The sequence below is a fragment of the Nanorana parkeri genome, unplaced genomic scaffold, assembly GCF_000935625.1.
Source record: "Nanorana parkeri isolate BGI_ZX_2015 unplaced genomic scaffold, ASM93562v1 scaffold1376, whole genome shotgun sequence".
In the NCBI taxonomy this organism is placed as follows: domain Eukaryota; kingdom Metazoa; phylum Chordata; class Amphibia; order Anura; family Dicroglossidae; genus Nanorana; species Nanorana parkeri.
Window position 1 is genome coordinate 359683 of NW_017307644.1, and position 18597 is coordinate 378279.

General features: G+C 44.2%; 1 protein-coding gene across 1 annotated transcript in view; it reads right to left on the minus strand.

The window, feature by feature from the left end:
• The window catches only part of LOC108797973 (gastric intrinsic factor-like), a 42463-nt gene extending 25687 nt beyond the window's left edge, over window positions 1-16776 (minus strand). Inside the window, exons 1-5 of the mRNA XM_018569662.1 lie at window positions 16598-16776; window positions 16316-16504; window positions 8879-9028; window positions 7485-7634; window positions 3062-3234 (exon numbers count right to left, since the gene is read on the minus strand). Coding sequence (XP_018425164.1) covers window positions 3062-3234; window positions 7485-7634; window positions 8879-9028; window positions 16316-16504; window positions 16598-16670 — 735 coding nt within the window. The 5' untranslated portion in view covers window positions 16671-16776. The remainder of the gene's footprint in view (window positions 1-3061; window positions 3235-7484; window positions 7635-8878; window positions 9029-16315; window positions 16505-16597) is intronic.
• Window positions 16777-18597: the final 1821 nt, after the last annotated feature.

The window sequence follows — 18597 nt, forward strand, 5'->3', positions numbered from 1 at the left end:
TGAAAATCACAAACACATATAAAGAAGATCCCCCCCCCTCCTAGATAAGGTCATGAGTTAGTTATGAGTCAGGGTTGTAAGGTGTGAAAAGAGAAGAGAGGGGAAAGATGAGAATGAATGAGGAAGGATAATGAGTCGGAATGGGTAATGTTTGCTATTGAAAGGAATGTTTTAGACACTTGTAAAGTAGAATGTGTTTTATTTATGCTATGAAATAACAAACAGATGTTTACAAGTTTTATGAAATTGGTATAATTGAGATGACATAAAATGAAAATAACAATAAAAATATATTAAACCAAAAAAAGAGTATTGAAAAGTCGCAACAGTTCTCTGAAAATATGTCAGGGGCGTCCTGAGGCCGGGTGTCAACCAGAGCGGGTACCGGGTGACACTCCGCCATGACGTCATCATGCATGCGTGTGACGTCACGCAAACGTGACATAGTATTTGAGGTTGAATAAAGACATTAGTCCATCAAGTCCAACCTATTAGGATCTCATTCTAGGAGTACCCGTACCCCAACCGGCCGGCGGCCTTGGTGAGGGAAGCTGGCAGAGAGAGGAGGGCACGTTCACCCGTATCCACGTATGCTCACACCTGGACTATAAGTCAAGCTGTCACTTGATAAAATAAGACTTTGCAAACAATCACTGAATGTATTTATGGCTTGAAACAATGCTACAGTTCTTGGAACGTGGGCATTAGTCTCTACATCAGCTTTACCACTTTTAAACTGCACACGTTGCTTTTTGCTCATGAAGTATTGATCTGATTTATACAGTGGTAATATGTTCCTATCGTGCTCATGCCCAGCTCACTAGGTAAAGTGGCAATTGAGGAGTATTTGGTGGAGAAGTGTGCAGCGGTATGGCAACACTGTCATTGTGTCAGTTTTTCACTTTAGGAATCATATTTACTTTAGGAATGATACTTTGTACATGGGAATTATATTGTGTCTTTTTGTATTTGTTGTGCATTAAAGAACCACTCAAAAAAAATGGTCTTAACCCTTGCAATGGGGCTACCCTTGGACTGCAAAGGTTAAGTGCTCATTTTTGCATGGGTGTAGGAACCGGTCTAGCAGCCAGCCGGCAGCAAGAGTCAGGTGAGTATAACTTTATTTTCACACAAGACAAAAATGAGCACATAAACTTTGCAGTGTGGGTAGCCCCACCCCCGGCAAGGGTTAAGAACATTTTTGCCTGGAGTTCTTGTTTAATGCACAATAAATACAAAACAACATAATATAATGCAATAGTTTAAGATCATTTTTGCCCGGAGTTCTTTAAAGGATTTTTATATTGCATCATAGTCAGGCAGTCCCTTTACTTTCTATTATACTGCTAGAGGCTAAGATGGCACCTTCCTTGATTGTAAAGGATAGGAGGGTCCAGTTCCACTGCAATAACAAGTATTGTTTAAATCACTGTCCAATATCGTTCAGCCATCTGACGAACTGCAGACAACTTACAGTCCGGGGTGTATCTACTGCAAGGCAAAATAGGCATTTGCCTAGGGCGGCACTTTCCAGGGGGGCGCCAAAAAATGCTGCCCCTAAACCAGTTAGATAAGAGAAAAAAAATAAATGATATTATAAATTATTCATAAATTACTGCCAGTACCCCTGGAACTGGTGCTTTGACTGGGTGACCAACGGCAGCTCCTTCCTCTTTTATGTCAACATGCTGTGCAATGTATTAGCGTGAGTGACTTTCGTTCGGATGCACTGGCAGTTCGGACCTCCCTGGGAAGCCAGCACCCAAATCTCTGACTTCAGGCAGCGGAGGAGCTTCCGCAGGACCCCAGGGCTGAGATGCAGATGGTCATCATCCTCATCGACACCTCCGTGGTGGCGAGTCTGGGGAAGTGCAGCCTATAAGCTCCGTGCAGGGTTTTGTCTCTGGAGCGGGGCAAGCTACAGAGCCCAGCGGCCAAGGCAGAAGATGGGTAACTGCAGAATTAGACAGCCCAGCCAATTAAGGCAGAAGATCGGTGTTGCAGCTGCAGAACTACGTAAGTTTAATTTTGTTGTGTGGTGGGGGGGGGGGGGTGCTCGGGTTTAGTCTTGCCTAGGGCAGCACAAAACCAAAATACACCACTGCTTACGGTTGACCCAAGCCCAAAGCTCGTCCCTACATATAATGGCCTTTTGATTTATGCAGCACTCGTTATTAATCGTGTAAAATTACATCTATTTGCAATATATAGAGATTTTGGTATATGCACTTTATGTCATCAGTGGGGGTGTTTTCATTTAAAGTGTTGGTTCTGTTTTCATTTTAAGTACTACATTTATTATTTGTAATCCACAATTTTGCTCATAGCAAGAAACATTGTCAGCCCTGTCCATTTGTATATTGTTAAACTGCGGAATCTCTCCCATCTCTCCCATCCTCCTGATCTTCTCACAGAGAGAGTAATTGTTCTGAGAGGACTCGCTGAGATAACATAGAAAATGTGAGCAGGACACAGGAGAGCTCTGAATAGCTGGCAAAATGAATTCTTTTTTTACCTATCAAACACATACTGTATATAGTCCCAGTGATAGCCACCGCACTCTTTTTGTCAGGTAAATCCTTGGTGTTCATCCATAAAAATATGAATACAAATCCAAAGTTGATATAGACACACTCTATATATATATTAGAGGAGATAAGTCAAAAGCTTCACCATTTAATTGTCAATGTTTCATTGGAGCTCAGTCCATCTTTATTAAAGGAGAACTATGAGGTGAGTGCTTTTCACTCACCTCATAGTTCTAGCCGACCTGTGACAATTAGACTGCCACAGGTCGGCTCAGTAGATCGGAACTTGATAAACTTTGACAATAAAATGATGATGCTTTGACTTATCTCCGCTGCAAGACCTGTATATATGGAAAGGTGTTGTGTAGCCTTGTCCTTGGCTGACAACAAGGCTGCCAAGATCACCAGGTAAAAAAAATAATGCAGCCACCACATCTAAGGACTGATAATCTGCAATACATAACATTTTTATACCTGGGTTTAGATACACTTTATCACACCTCATCCCACATACTATAAGTGTACGTGCATACCTGTCCAGCTAGGCCTGTGCTGTAAGCATTGCCGATGAGTCCATCATTCTGTTGGCTCACTATATACACCAGGAGATCAGAAAGAGTTTTATTCACTGATTTGAGCGTCTTTTCAGGGACATTTTCCATGCCAAGCACACACACCAACCCCATCGTCACTACAGCCGCTGTGTCTGTAAAGCAAGAGCTTTGGTTATGTTGATAAAGAAAACTCAACCTCAGATAAATTAATGTTCACATCTTGCCGACTTCTCAGTTAATAAAACAAGAGTGACAACGCTAACTTCAGCATTCTAATGCTGCTGTAGTGTTGTCACCCTTCTGTGCTGCACTTAGCATGCCGGCAAGGCCCCCTAGTCAGCTTGTATGATCACAGTCAGTTAGCCATGCCTCCAGGAGTGTTTTTCTAATAGCAGTATATGAGGCTGACAGTGACTGGACCCTGAAGCTTTTTTCTACCCACAGTCCTAGAGAGCACAGTTGAAGAAAGGGTTAAAGCAGTTACAAGACTGCTGAAAAAAGTTACTTAAAGCAAGGTATCTAAATGTTTTTTTTCCCTTCAGAATAGAATTAGCATAGTTTATAACAAACATGCAAGCCGACAAAAAATTTGTATCATTTCAGATTTTTCGTTCTTTCGGGTTTCAGGTCTGAGCGCTGTTTCGTTATTCAGATTCAGAACTTTCAGAATTTTGTTTTAGTTTTTGACAGGGTTTTCTGATTCGTCAGAAACCAGTCACATGTCCGATTTAGCTTAATTTGAAGATCTGAAAGTTCATTAAAAGAACATTCAGGTTCTTTTGCATTTGGCCTCAATGAAATTTGGACATTCAGGCAGTGGCGGATCCAGGGGGGGCAACGGGGCAATTGCCCCCCCGAGATAGAGAGCCGCTCCCTGCCTCTCCCAACCGCAGTAGTAGTAACACCAGCATCCCAGCACAGCGGCCGGGACATACAGCTGTCACAGAGTTTACTGTGATTCAGTGTAAAAAAACGGCACACTCCAAGCACTATGCCGTTTTTTTTTACACTGAACCGCAGTAAACTCTGTGACAGCTTTACAGCTATCCGGCCGGCCGCACCAAGCAATCAGGACCCAAAGCAGAGGCAGCACTGTAGTTAAACAAATTAGGCGGCCGTCTCAGCCCATGCCGGGGCTTTGCAGCTGCCTAATTTGTGTGAGTACAGACCGCCCAAGGTGACAGCGGCGGCAAGATCCCAGAAGGAGAAGCCAGGGGAGTGCGTTGTACACCGGGGGGAGAGCTGGGGGGGCAGTGGACACATAGGTGGTGAGAGAGGAAAGGGGTGGCACAGTAGCAGTGGAAGAGCCAGATGGGGCGGGGGGCTTATTTTTTGGCGGTGCCCCTCCCGAGAGTAGACTCTGGATCCGCCCCTGCATTCAGGTGCATCTGATTGTCCAAATTCACAGACTTTCGGCCATATCTGCATTCGGAACAAAACTTACATGTCTAGTTTATAAATAATAAGCCTGAAATACACCCAGAATATTCCTAAAGTGGACCTTTACTCCCTTTTACAAAAAATCACATCAGCATGCAGCTCTGCATCCTGGTTTAAAAGCATCTTACATTTATTAGTTAAACAAACTTGTTTTTCATTTACTTACACATAGAGTTCATCTACTTCCTGGTCCACCTCTGGCACAAATGATGTAAGTACCAAAGCATTGCATCTTGTAAAGGTTACATTGGCAGAGAACTGCTGGGAAATCTAATCTGTAATCTGATGAGATCTCAGGGAAAGGCATTTTTCTCCCCTGAGATGATGTGCATGGTCACATGTCTTAGTCACATGTGCCAGAGTTCCAGGAAGTAAAGGGAGAGCTAGTAATCTGCCCTTAGTTAACATGGCCACTGTCAGAAGACTGGGGAAGAAAAGAGAAATACGGTATGCAAAGAATACAAAGCCTGCAATTATCTAGAAGTATGTGTTTGTTGATTGTCATTGCTAAATGGTGTGTTTGAATGTTATTTGAAAGTTATGGGTAAAGTTCCTTTAAGTATTGAGTTAACATTGTGGCAGTGTAAGCCAATGCCACGGTGTAGGATGGCGACTTTGGCACCCAGGACTCTCAGCCAGAGGGGCTGAGAGGGTCCAGAATGTAAGCAATGTTTTAAGGAAGAGCCTGGCTTTTCAGGTCCGTCCAGGTTTTCCTATTTGTAGCTGGGATCTGGAGCTCTGGAGATTTCGTAGAGCTCTGGGTGGGATGAGATCTCCAGTCCTGGGGCCAGGTGTTGCCAATGACCAGCCTGGGCTAATCAGGTGGCTGAGAGCAGCCTTATCAGGAAGCCAGCTCAGTGCTCAGAGAGGAGTGTTGGAGTTGTGTGTGCGCAGGGAGCACACGGACACAGACCACCTCGGGTGCATGCTGGACGCACACGGAACAGCCAGGGGTGGCTGGGAGCGGTCAGGAAGGTCGGTGACCCCAGGGACCTGTCGGACAAACTGCTGGGAGAGCAGAGTGAGTGCCCACGAGGGGAGAGGTCAGGAAGGTCGGTGACCCTAGGACCTGCGGTACAGACTGCTAAGAGAGCAGAGTGAGGGCTCTCGAGGGGTGAGCAGTGTGAGTGTCTTGAAGCTGAGGAAAGCTACAGAGCCATATAAAGGACTGTCTTATGTTGCTGCTGCAAGCTATTTTGTGTTTGCCCTTTAATATACTGCATTTTACTTGACTTACCTGGACTACAGTGTAGTGTCCTTGTTACAACATATACTTTAAAGCCTTGGTTCTCAACTGGTGTGTCGCGACCCAAATGTATGTCGCAACCCTGTGTTCAGTTGGTCACTGTATGCCTTCCACTGCACTAGCTGAGAGGCTCCTCAGCCTCCCTCTAGCTCAGCACTGATAGTTCTGACGCCGACCAGCCATTCAAAATATGCTGCCCTGCGCCGAATGTCAGCTTGAGGTGTGGTGGGCTGGGGGTATGGCTGCATGGGAGCTCCATCCATACATGCATTGCTTACAGCTCCCTCATGTGCCCTGTAGAGGTGCCTGAACCGGAGTGACATTACATTCTGGCTCCCGGCACCTCTACAGGGCCCACAAGGGAGCTGTACAAGTGATGCACATATGGATGGAGCTCCGTCGCAGCACAGCAGCCCACACTGGACCCAAGGCTGAGGATCTACTCCAGTTCTCATAAGCTAGGAAGACTTATGTTGGATCTATTCTTGGATCTAGGGTGGATCTTAAAAAAAAGAAAATATTTTTTTGGAGTGTGTATGTGTGTGAGAATGTCTGTGAGTGTGTGAGATTATGTCTGTATGGGAGGTGCGTTTCGTTGCCATTCATTTGAATGGCACCCCAAAAGCACACCTCTTGCCCACAGTTTGATCACCCACACCAAATGGGGCAGTACCGCAATGCTGTGCATTCCAGAGTGATGCGCCTTGAGTCGCAACGTAATGACCAAGGACAAATGTGGGTCCTGAGGCTACACAGGTTGAGAACCACTGCTTTAAAGCATTCATGTCTCCATTAAAGGTAATGCTTTACAAAAAGTTCAAATCTGATAGTTACATCTCAGGAAACTGGGTCAACTTGTAAAAAAAGCTTGTTGTGGCATGTGTTTGCCATAGACTGGATCATTTGATCCCCCATTACCATGCCTGTTATAGAGTTTATCTACTGCCATCAAACTTTTTGCTCCATCTGAAAAAGCTATCTTCCATTTTTATGTGAATTACAAGCTCATTGTAGACTAGTGGTAAAGTCCAACAATAACTGATAGTATTTGATCTACACCTGACCATGTGGTAACCTCCCACTCATGCATAGCTGTGCTTTTGAGAACACCGTGACAGGCTCATGAGCTCTGAAAAGGCTGCATTCTTGATTAAGCCTCTAAAAAACAAGATTTTAGATTTGAGACTCCTATTATATAACGCGTTCCCTACTTGTAACAGTCATCGTCTCAAAGTGACAATTAGAACTTCCCCTGTGTGCACTGCAGCTGCTCTTCCAATCACCATACCATTGCAGGGAAAGGGGGTTAACTCCCACGGTGGCTGGAAACAACAGCTTCCTGCAATAGCATCAGATGACATAACCTTTTGCTGGTGAATGGCTTGCTTTGTGCTGTGAGTCCACCATGTTGGACTGGATGCAGCTTAGTAGTTGGAACTGAACTTGTGAGTCAGAGATCACAATCTCAGAATGAGCTTGCTGACTAGTAAGGGACTTTTACAGGCATACATGATGAAATTTTTTCAGAAGACATTGATGTTATTTGCATATTATTTAGTGGGGGTTGGGGGGATTAGGACATGTAACCTTTATCAGTTTTCTTGCTACCTAAATTTTGACCCAAATTTGGAGCTATATTTTTTTTATATTAAGCTACAACCACAATTGTGTTTTATATTGCAGATTTCCATCCTTAAATCCAGTTTGTATGCTCACCTACTGAACCACAATTGCTTGGCGAAATGTTTTTGGCCAGAATGTGTGCTGCTGAAATAGCATAAGGTTTGGACATGATGCAGAGACCGAGAACGTCAAGACCGACTTGGTACCAGGTGGTTAGTACGGATGGTGATGACTGTTTTTTTTCTGTAAAAAGAAGATGGTTCAGTAAACAATTGTACACTATATAACAATCATAATCACTCCTGCCTTTTCCTAAAGTAAAAAATCATGTAGCTTGAAATCTAAATGGCTTCATATCAAATCTTTATAGAAGGGTCAAAACATGGGAACCTCCTAAATAAACTTATGTTTTTCTCAGCAGTGGAAGAAGAAGAGGTACTAGAACACCTTTTTAACCCCTTCGTGACGGGAGACGTACAGTGTACTGTACAGTGTGTCACTTTGTGCCTATATGACTGGCCACATACACTGTACGTGACGAAAAACTATGAATTTTGCAAATGTGGGTGGGATGAAGCAGACTCTAGTACCCACCCAGTTTTCCCTAATCTCCAGCGCTCATCATAGGCAAGACAGTCCACCAACAAAGTGTGGCTTGTTCTTTACATGGAAATTACAATGATTTTATCAATTGTATATCTTTTCAAAATAATGTTTTATGCTTTTGCATTTTACTATAAAGTAAGTGGAATTTATCATAACTGGAGCAGACAGAATGTAAAGCAGCTATGAACAATCAGCTTCCATCTTTCATTTTCAAAGCTTAACTGAACAATCTGAAGAGAGAAGCTGATTGGTTGCCATGGGAAACTGCTCCAGATTTTATAAATCCCCCCAGTGTGTTTTACATTTCCTATATGTAAGCAAATAATGATTAAATACATGACAAAGCACATGCAGAGCACTATTGGATAGCTAAACGGACAGCACAGCAGATGCTCCCTGCTTTCAGGCTTGCTATGTCTGAGGGAAATATCACACAATAAGGGATCACATTGAGCCACTGAATCCTGTAAACAATTAGCTTTTAACATCAGGTAGTAAGTAGACAGAAGAAAACATGAAAAGGCCCCTAAAGCTCCACCTACTGGCTTAACAGAAGACTAATAATGTTCAAACGTAGTATGTCCTATTTACCTGACAAACTATGATAAGTATTCTATTATTTAATCTTGACCATGAAAATGCAAAAAAACATTATATACAAAACTGCTATATATATTCTTTTTTGAACAACATTTGGAGAAGGCAGTGAACAATCTAGACCAAAACAGATGATTTGGACAAATTCTCCAATTCAGCTCACTTTCCACTTCAGCTATGTTATCCTAGATTGTTCACTTCTCCTGCCTTCTCCAAACTCTTCACCCTTTAGCGAATAACCCTGTTAGCTTTCCTTTTGACTGGAACCCTTCATTAAAACTTACCAAAAGCTTGAAGCTCTCTATGAGTTTTGGTCTCCAGAACTTGGACAAGGTCAGCGCTTCCTCCCGGAACAGAGATGTTGCTGGGATCGACACACGAAGAGCGAAGAGCCATAACATAAAGGGCCACTTTCCCAGAGGAGAAGTATTTTTCTACGGACAGAGAAGGCAGAAATCACTCAGTAGACAGCCAATTAGAGATTGGACAGCTGGTCACAAGAATTTTAAGGGACAAGCTCCAACTTCCAAAAAAACAACAATTTTTGTTACTTTTGGATGTAGTAGGTAAGGTTTTTGTTGCTATCTGTGTTCCTTTCGGAAGACTCACCTTCATTAGAGGAAATGATGGGAAATAAAAAATGTTACAGTTGACACCAAAACAGGAGATAAGGGGAAATCCCCTGATAAAGAAATGTAATTTATACATGTTTTACTAATGGTTAAATCAGCTTGTATGATAATGATAGCATTCGGATTCTTTATGAGGCGCTCACCCCCGAAGGAGTCGCTGGAATAACCCGGGTCATCACTAATCTGTCTAGGGGATTTGGTCTTCAGCTGCCCCATTAGCATTAACCGCCCTCTTCTAAAGCCCACAAAGCTGATGTCCACTCCAGTATTGCAATGCTGAATAACATTTATTAACATGTTCATACTGGGGAGAGAGGGTATGGGGATCCTTGACTTCCAGGGTGTAGCAGACATAGACTCCAGACTCACCAGAACTATATCCGAATTCCGAATTACAGACATAACAAATGCAAACGAATCCGAATTTCCATTTCCGAAATTCGGTAGCGGTAGTTCGAACGTTCGTTTCTTATTCGTTTCTTATTCGTTTCGTTCGTTGGAGCAAAGTGACATTAGAGGAGAAAAATATTTTTTCCCCCTCGAATGTCACGAACGAACGAAACGAATAAGAAACGAATATGAAACTAATAAGAAACGAATAAGAACAGAAAATGAAACGAACGTTCGACCTAACGCTACCAAATTTTCGTCCGAATCCGAATTCCGAATCCGAATTGACTTTCACACCCGAATCCCGAAAAACGAAATAACACAAATGCGAATTTAAAACGAAACGAAACTAAACAAATTTTTTGGCAGTGCACATGTCTAATAAATACTCAGCAGGAAAGACACCAGCCTTGCCCCTAAAGTCCTCCAATTCCAGGTAACTTCAAGAGCCATCCATTTTCCTGGTTCTCTTCCTCTGGCAAAAGCATAGGCCTCCTCCATAATTGAGTTCCAGGGAAACTCTTCCCACACTCTAGCCTCTGCCCACCCCCAGGCCTCAGGCCTAGCCTGGGGGGTGGCTGGACAGCATCCAGTCCAGTCCAGTGCTAATCCATGGCTGGTCCCAACTAGTCTAGCACATGGCAATTCCTTCCAGTATATGTACCCTATCCGAGCATGCACCACTGGTTGAGAGAAACCCAGTGATTGGCTGCTGTACTGTACATACACTCATTGGCTGTCCCACAATATAGCAGAGTCACACTACACCCAGGGGGATAAAGTAATTTCCAGGCACCTGGAATTAACCAGATAAATGCCAACTATAATCCAGCCAGACTGACTACAGCACTGGCAATCACTAAATGTCTAGTAGCCACCTCAGAAAAGGTGATGGGGGCTACATTTATATAATTGGTTTTCTTGTTAGAAAGTCTTTTACTTTGAGATGTTAAAAAACATTCCTTGGAATGTGTTATTAGAATGTTCTTGGGAGGTTTTGCTGTGCACACGTTTAATGAATTAACATGAACAATGTGTAGGAGGTGTTATGTGACTACTGTCTTAAAAAGCTCCTGTTAGGGGCAACCTGTAAAAAAAGGCAGAAGTGACTGACAAAGAACACACAGGCAGTAGGGCAGTAAGGTAGCATGAACAGTATAAGTCCAACAGGTACAGTACAGAAATCTTCAGTGCATACATAGCAATAGGATTTTGGTCAGAGGTTGCCTCCCTTAAGCTCACATTTGGTTCAAGCACTGTCTTTTCTTTATTCTGCTACTGTAGGGAACTGTTCTTTTATACACCTTCTGTGGTTTTGTTTACATTAATGTTATCCACTACCATAGAGTTCTGTTACAAACAGATTCTTCCTTTTCATAGGATATGCTTCCTGCCTCTGCTAAAAAGGTTAAGAAACACTAACAGGTCCCCTTAAAGGTTTCCGGACACCAGGGAATCCTGCAACAGGAAGCCTATTCTCTCTCTGTGAACCTCACTTTGCTCTAAGTACAGAGCGACCTGGTATCAAAATCCTCCATCCCTCTGACGGAGGGGTGAGGCAGCAACAGTCTCCTATCTCTCCTTCACAAATGGGGTCCTTTCCCTATATGAACTTCCCCACTATAAGGGCACCCTGGTGATGCAGATCATGCTATGATCGTCATCAAAATCTGCAGAGAGAAGACTAGACACAGGATCTCCCAAGATGGTGTCTGGAGCCCCTGGAAGAGGACACAATAGTCCTATGTCAGCCTGCTCCTAGTGCCAGCAGTAAGCACTATTCAGAGAAAAGGAGGAAGTGATTTAGGGATCACAGGAACGCGGCATCAAACCTTAGTGCTGCCAACCCGATGGAGGGTCACCATCACTCCTTAAATCAGCATCAGTGTCCCAATCTACCTGCTTCCACGTGGCTCCACACAGGCCATGCCAATCCCTTTCCTAATTTAAATTTTTTTTTATATATAAATAAACATTAATTGTGAGCAAAGGTTGTTTTTCCTTTTCACCTCCAATGGGGATGCATGTGCCAGTGACAACAATCAAACGCGGAATAGTTCCTCTGATTTTCAGTTGTGTCCCTCCTGTAGAGGGACTGCAAGAGCACTGTTATGTACACAAACTCCCAGTCGCTATAGCTGGGCATTTGATTATGTTTTTCTCCTGGCTGCCGGCTATGTAGAAGAAGTGATTTGGTTGGAAATCACCACCACCACCAGTAATGTGTCCCTCTGGGGCACCAGGGACCTCCATGGTGGGTGTCAGGATGGAAAAGTGAAAAATTAACCTAGAAGAGCTCAGCTCTGAGCACTTCTGGAACCAGAGCTGTCACTCTCTGGCTTATCAGGCTGGAGAAGAAGCTGATCAAGCACAATCTGTACGCATCAAAGAAAGCAAGCTCATGTGTCAGTCAGGTATACACACATTCGATAATGAAAACTGTGCTATGCATATTTGGTATTGTTGTGGAGGCCAGAGTGAGAGCAATAATTCTAGGGCCACAAAGCTGTAAAAGCTTTTAATGCATCACCTATGGACTATGTGTAGTACAGTAATTTTTCGCAATTACACGGTGCATGTTATTCTGGGGGTTGACATCTGTTTAATTGACTCAACCTTATCTTTTATATTTTACAAAAGAATTGGATATTATATCGTGTTTGTGTGCAGTAAATTAAATTGCCGTATTTTACCTGAAAAAATATAGATTTGTTCATTTATCATGTGACATAAAAAATTGTAACTGCCACCATTCTAGGGCCTGAAAAGAATGTTTCGGAGGTTTTAGGTAATCTTTAGGCCCAAAAGGTTCCTGTTCACAGATGTGCCAAAAATGAAAAATGGGTCTGGCAGCAAAAGGATTACAGAATACCTTATTGACTGTATTGCTGATTGTGCTGCATTCATTTGTGTATTTTATATATGCCTAGAGTGCACCTTCAAGGCTTTTTAATGTCTTTTATGCGATTCTGCATCTTCAGTCTTCGGGTGTTATGGGGTTTCCAAGGTATATATCCAATCTTTAACAATAAATAACTCAGCCTGGCATGAAGAATACCTCTAACGTCTACATTACATGAAGGCAATTGAGAAAATAAATAAGTTGAACATAATGGAGGTGTGTTAATTATTCGGCTATCTATTACCTTGCCTGTTCGCGGCTTCACACTTAAGCCGCACGCACCACGCGCCCACCGCGGTTCAGCCTCCAATCCCGGCGCTCCTTACATCTACCCGGGCCGGTGCGATCACTATGGCTGGGGACGAGCTGGCATCCAGGCTGAACCGTTCAGCAGAAGACATGGAGGGAATGTTCAGACAGTAAGTGCCCCGAGCACCCCGGAGCCTGGGACCCGACACCGTGCAACACAATCCACCATCATACCCATCCTCTGCACCCTATTCCACCATCATACCCGTCCTCTGCACCCTATTCCACCATCATACCAATCCTCTCCATCCCTGCACCTCATTCCATCATACCCGTCCTCTGCACCCCAGTGGGGGGAGGGGAGGGGGACATTAGAGTGTAAGCTCCTCTCTGTACAGAGACTGATGTGACGGGGGGGGGGAGGGCACATTAGAGTGTAAGCTCCTCTGTACAGAGACTGATGGACTGTGGGGGAGGGGACATTAGAGTGTCAGCTCCTCTGTACAGAGACTGATGGACTGTGGGGGAGGGGACATTAGAGTGTCAGCTCCTCTGTACAGAGACTGATGGACTGTGGGGGAGGGGACATTAGAGTGTCAGCTCCTCTGTACAGAGACTGATGGACTGTGGGGGAGGGGACATTAGAGTGTCAGCTCCTCTGTACAGAGACTGATGGACTGTGGGGGAGGGGACATTAGAGTGTCAGCTCCTCTGTACAGAGACTGATGGACTGTGGGGGAGGGGACATTAGAGTGTCAGCTCCTCTGTACAGAGACTGATGGACTGTGGGGGAGGGGACATTAGAGTGTCAGCTCCTCTGTACAGAGACTGATGGACTGTGGGGGAGGGGACATTAGAGTGTCAGCTCCTCTGTACAGAGACTGATGGACTGTGGGGGAGGGGACATTAGAGTGTCAGCTCCTCTGTACAGAGACTGATGGACTGTGGGGGAGGGGACATTAGAGTGTCAGCTCCTCTGTACAGAGACTGATGGACTGTGGGGGAGGGGACATTAGAGTGTCAGCTCCTCTGTACAGAGACTGATGGACTGTGGGGGAGGGGACATTAGAGTGTCAGCTCCTCTGTACAGAGACTGATGGACTGTGGGGGAGGGGACATTAGAGTGTCAGCTCCTCTGTACAGAGACTGATGTGACTGGGGCTGCAACAAGTAATCGACTAAGTCGATTAAAATTGATGATGGAAAATGTTGTCAACGTTTTCCATCATCGATTAGTCGGCCTCCGATTGGTTGCCCATGTTGCTCCACACGTACCGCTCCGCCTCTCCCAGCTCTGAGCTCTCTCCCGCTGCTGCCTGCTAAGACGCTGCCCGCCAAGATGATCACGTCGTTGCAGGGAGACTGCAGTGTGGGGGAACAGAAGCTGCCGGCAGTCCCAAGATCTCGGAAGAAAGTAAACCTGCTTGAAGAGTGTGCAGGAAAGACTACCTGCAAACCCCCCCCGCCCCCATGCTGTATAAAATGTATTAATCAGATTTGTTGTAGTCCTCTATAGCCGGTGCCATTCTGCATTGATTGCTGTATAATTTTACATATCACTGTACTGTATCACCACACTTTTTTTGCTTCTACCACTCCAAGCATAACTGATGTGATTGGCTGTGTACTCTGTACAGCACTGCGGTATATGTCAGAGCTATATAATGATGCAGCTTCTCCGGGGTGATATCGCCTTCTCACTATCAGAGATTTGAGCAGAGGATATACAGTACATGTTTCTGCCTTCGAGGGCTTCTCTAATCCCAGCCTAATGGCAAATCCAGAGGTACTTAGGGCTAGAAACATCCTTGATGCCTCCAGACATGTATCTGAACTGAGGGTACCGCTAAACACCTCACCGCTCCACCCTCATCCCATACCAGTGTTATTTACTCCAGCTCATTGCCTCATCTATCATTTTAGTAGCCAAATGGGGCAGGACTCATGTCACTCCCTTCTGCACTCTTGCTTTCCCCTGGCTCATTTCAGGAACCAAAGAGAGCACTCGCATTCTAAGATTATTTTCCATTTTTATACATAAAGCTATCTATTGCAGCATAATTTTTGTGTAGAACAACTGTGGCATAAACACAATTTACACAATCCAGGACAATCCTAAACTACCTGCTTATTGCAAAACATTATTTCAATAAAGATTGCAATACCATATTTTAAAAGATTGCTGTCATAGGGAAAGGAGTACGCTTTGCCATCTGACAGCTGCTACTGGAAAGATGTACCTCTCACATCCTGATAGCTGTCATTGGTAAAGGTTTACCCCTCTCCTCCTAAAAACTGTCACTGGGAATGGTTTACCCCTATCCTCCAATCAACTGTCATTGTGAAAGGTGTACCTTTTACCTCCTGACAACTGTCATTAGGAAAGGTGTACCCCTCAGCTCCTGGCAGCTGTCATTAGGAAAGGTGTACCCCTAAGCTCCCGACAGCTGTCATTGGAAAAGGTGTACCTCTCAGCTCCTGGCAGCTGTCATTAGGAAAGGTGTACCCTTCAGCTCCTGGCAGCTGTCATTAGGAAAGGTCTACCCCTCATCTCCTGGCAGCTGTCATTAGGAAAGGTGTACCCCTTAGCTCCTGGCAGCTGTCATTAGGAAAGGTGTACCCTTCAGCTCCTGGCAGCTGTCCCAGGAAACTTTTTACCCCTAACCTTCTGACAGCTGTCATATGAAAATGCATACCTCTCACCTCTTGTTCCAGCAACAAAAGCTGGGTTTGACCCTCACTTTTTCCTCTTGTGAAATATGCCAATAACTAATAGGAAATGTACCCAAAAATAACACAGATAGCAATAACAGCCTAAAAGCATGTTTTGACCATAATAATACGTGTAGGCCAATGCCGAGGTCAAAAGAGGAAAGGAGGACAACACCAAGGCTCAATGTTTACAAACTGTGATAACTTTTGATCCCCTCTCCTTGTCCCCTCTAAATATGTGTGGCTAAATTCAACAAGACAACTTGAGGAGGAAGGGGGTGCAGAGAGGAGTCACATGTCTCTTTACAGTTCAGCAAACATTATTATTATACAGGATTTATATAGCGCCAACAGTTTGCGCAGCACTTTAAACATAAAGCCACCTCTGCGTTCTCTTGTTTGTTGGTCTGTAGAGTTTAAACATTCACTGTGAATAGCAGACAACATCCTTCCCTTAACAGCACAATCTACAATGTGGTCCAAACAGAGTTGTGGTTCCTTTGGAATAGGATGGCAAAAAGTGGAAACTAAGGGTTTTGTATCTCAAAGAAGGCCAATCCTTCAGAAAGATGGAAAGTTTTGAAGGAACGAGATACCAAGGAATTCAGGAATCTAAAAGGGTTGTTCTGTACTAAATCAGACCAGAATAATTTGCCCAAAATAGGTAATGTTATTACAAAAATTGACAGTTTTGAAGAAAAGAGGGACTGAGGGATTAGGGAGTCTATAAAGGGTCATGCTTTCCTAAAACAGATCTGAACAATTTTGGCCAAAAGAGGTTCTGTGAACACAAAAAACGGACCGGTTTAAAGGAAAGAACATAGATTGTAGCTTACTGTTTGACACTTTGTCCACAGCATCTTTCTTCAACAGTTCAATCAGGATGTCTTCTGCTGTATGGTCCTTGACCTGTCCCAGGTTCAGTGCCAGAAGAACACAAGGATCGGGGGGGACACATGGCCCCACGTTACGACCCATGTTGATGGCCAGGTTGGTGACAGAAGACTTCATGGTGTCTGGAACAGCTGGGAAAAGAGAAAGAGATCCATTTGATTTTTTTTTATTATTATCAGGATGGAGATGAAACCAGGTCATCTTCTGATCGTTATTATACTCACAGCAGTTTCCAACAGCTTCGCAGGAACAGGTAACGCTGAGCAGCACAAGGCATAAACCGAGCCAGTTCTCCATGATGGCAAAGTCTTACAAATAACTAGCTCCGTCTTATATATATAGGTTATTGTCTTGGCTTTAATCCAGAGATCAACGAAGAAATCTCTACTTCCCTGTTTGTGTATTCTACCTTCACGTGGCACAATGTGGCTAGCTGGCTGTAACATGAAACAGACATTAAAACAATGAAGCATTACGCAGTGCAAGGCACGATTGAACTCCGTCAGCTCCCGGAGAAGGGCGTATTGATTGCAAAACATCCATGCAAATATTTCTGAGAATGCTCACTACCTTTAAAGCAGAACTCCAGACAGTCAGCATAACACTCAATTGAGATATATATGATTTTCGCAAGAGGATGTTATGGAAAGGGTTAAATTGTATTTACAATTTTTTTTTTTATAGTATTGGACATGGGCATTAGTGTGAAGGGTTAGAACCTCAGATCATTGTGAGTTGTCACTAGAACAGTGGTAGAGGAGAAATCTTCCAATTGGTACCCTTTTTTCTAGTGATAACTGTCTAACAAGGGATTTCTTACCCTTTGAGGAGACTTCCACGCACTACTACTTTTTGTGTATAAGGGACAGGAAGTAGAGGACAAATAGAAGACAAGCAGAGGGCAATGTCCCTAATATCTTGCCCTACCTGATTCCTCTTCCTCTCATTAAAATGCTAAATAAACCCTTTCTTTTTTGAATTACATACCTTATTTTAGACTCAGTGCTGTCATTACTGGACCTCTGTGCTTCTTTGTGCAAAGTAAGCAGATTGTGACTGGTGGGAGGGATCAGCAGGGTGCTGTACATAGATCCTTGAAAACATCACAGCACTCTGCCTCAGTAATCTCTCAAGAGCCCTCAGCCCTGATGCCAGGGGTTATACAAATATCAAAATGTATTGACTGGTGGGTGTTAGCCTGGAGAAGTGGGTATTCCTAAGCAGACTATATTGTATGCAGGGTGTCCTAGGTGATGCCCAAATGTGATGCCGAACCTCCATGATTGAAAGACCTGAAATCCAATGAATGAAAGGGGCGGTCCAATGATAGGTAGGCTAAGGAAATACTAGATGATCCTGGACATCCTCCAGCTAGGAAATTAGGCTCTATTTCACTTGCTGCAGCTTCTAATGCTTATTGTGAGAATCTCACAGTGTGCATAGAAAACAGAGTAAGTAATTTCTGTCTAGGTATCGCTTACCAGGATGGAGACCCAACTGAGAAGGGGGATACCCATGCACCGCTCATCCTACACCTCGGGAGGTGGTGACAGGGGATGTAAGAATGGGGAGAGGCACAGGCTCTGGAACTGGTGGCTGGCCGGGTTTCGTGGAGTGCGTTGCACCGGCTGATTAGTCTGCAGAACAAGGATGACACTGGGATCTCTCAGAACTGGATCATAAAACAGATGTGGAGCCAGAGAAGCACTGGCTAGATGAGGTGGCTCAGGGAACTGGTAGGACGAGGCACCTAGTAGCAAGCCAGGAGTACAGTCAGGTTTGAAGCCGGGGTCATACACGAGAAGCAGAATCACAGATCAGGAGGAAGGTCAGGAATCGTAAGCCAGGATCATACATGGTAGAGCAGAGAGTCGAGGTACCAAATCGGAAGAAGGAGGAGGAGTCAATGATCACAAGCTGGGTTCAAACACAGGAGATCAGGAACGCAGGGCACACAGGGACAACCTAAGGACCACTCAGCAACTTGATCGTGACTTCTGTTCATTAAATAGATAAAGCATGCATGAGCATGTACACCATTGCGCGCACACATCTATGAACCAAAGCACGTTTTAGCATAAGATTGCGTGCACATGTGCATGCACGTCTAACAGCAGGGACCAGTTTGCGGGTAAGTATCTCATCAGCAGAGGAGCTGGTACAACTGTGCAAGACTGAAAGAAAGGTTGGTAGTTCAGATTTAAGTGGACAACCTAAGTAGAAG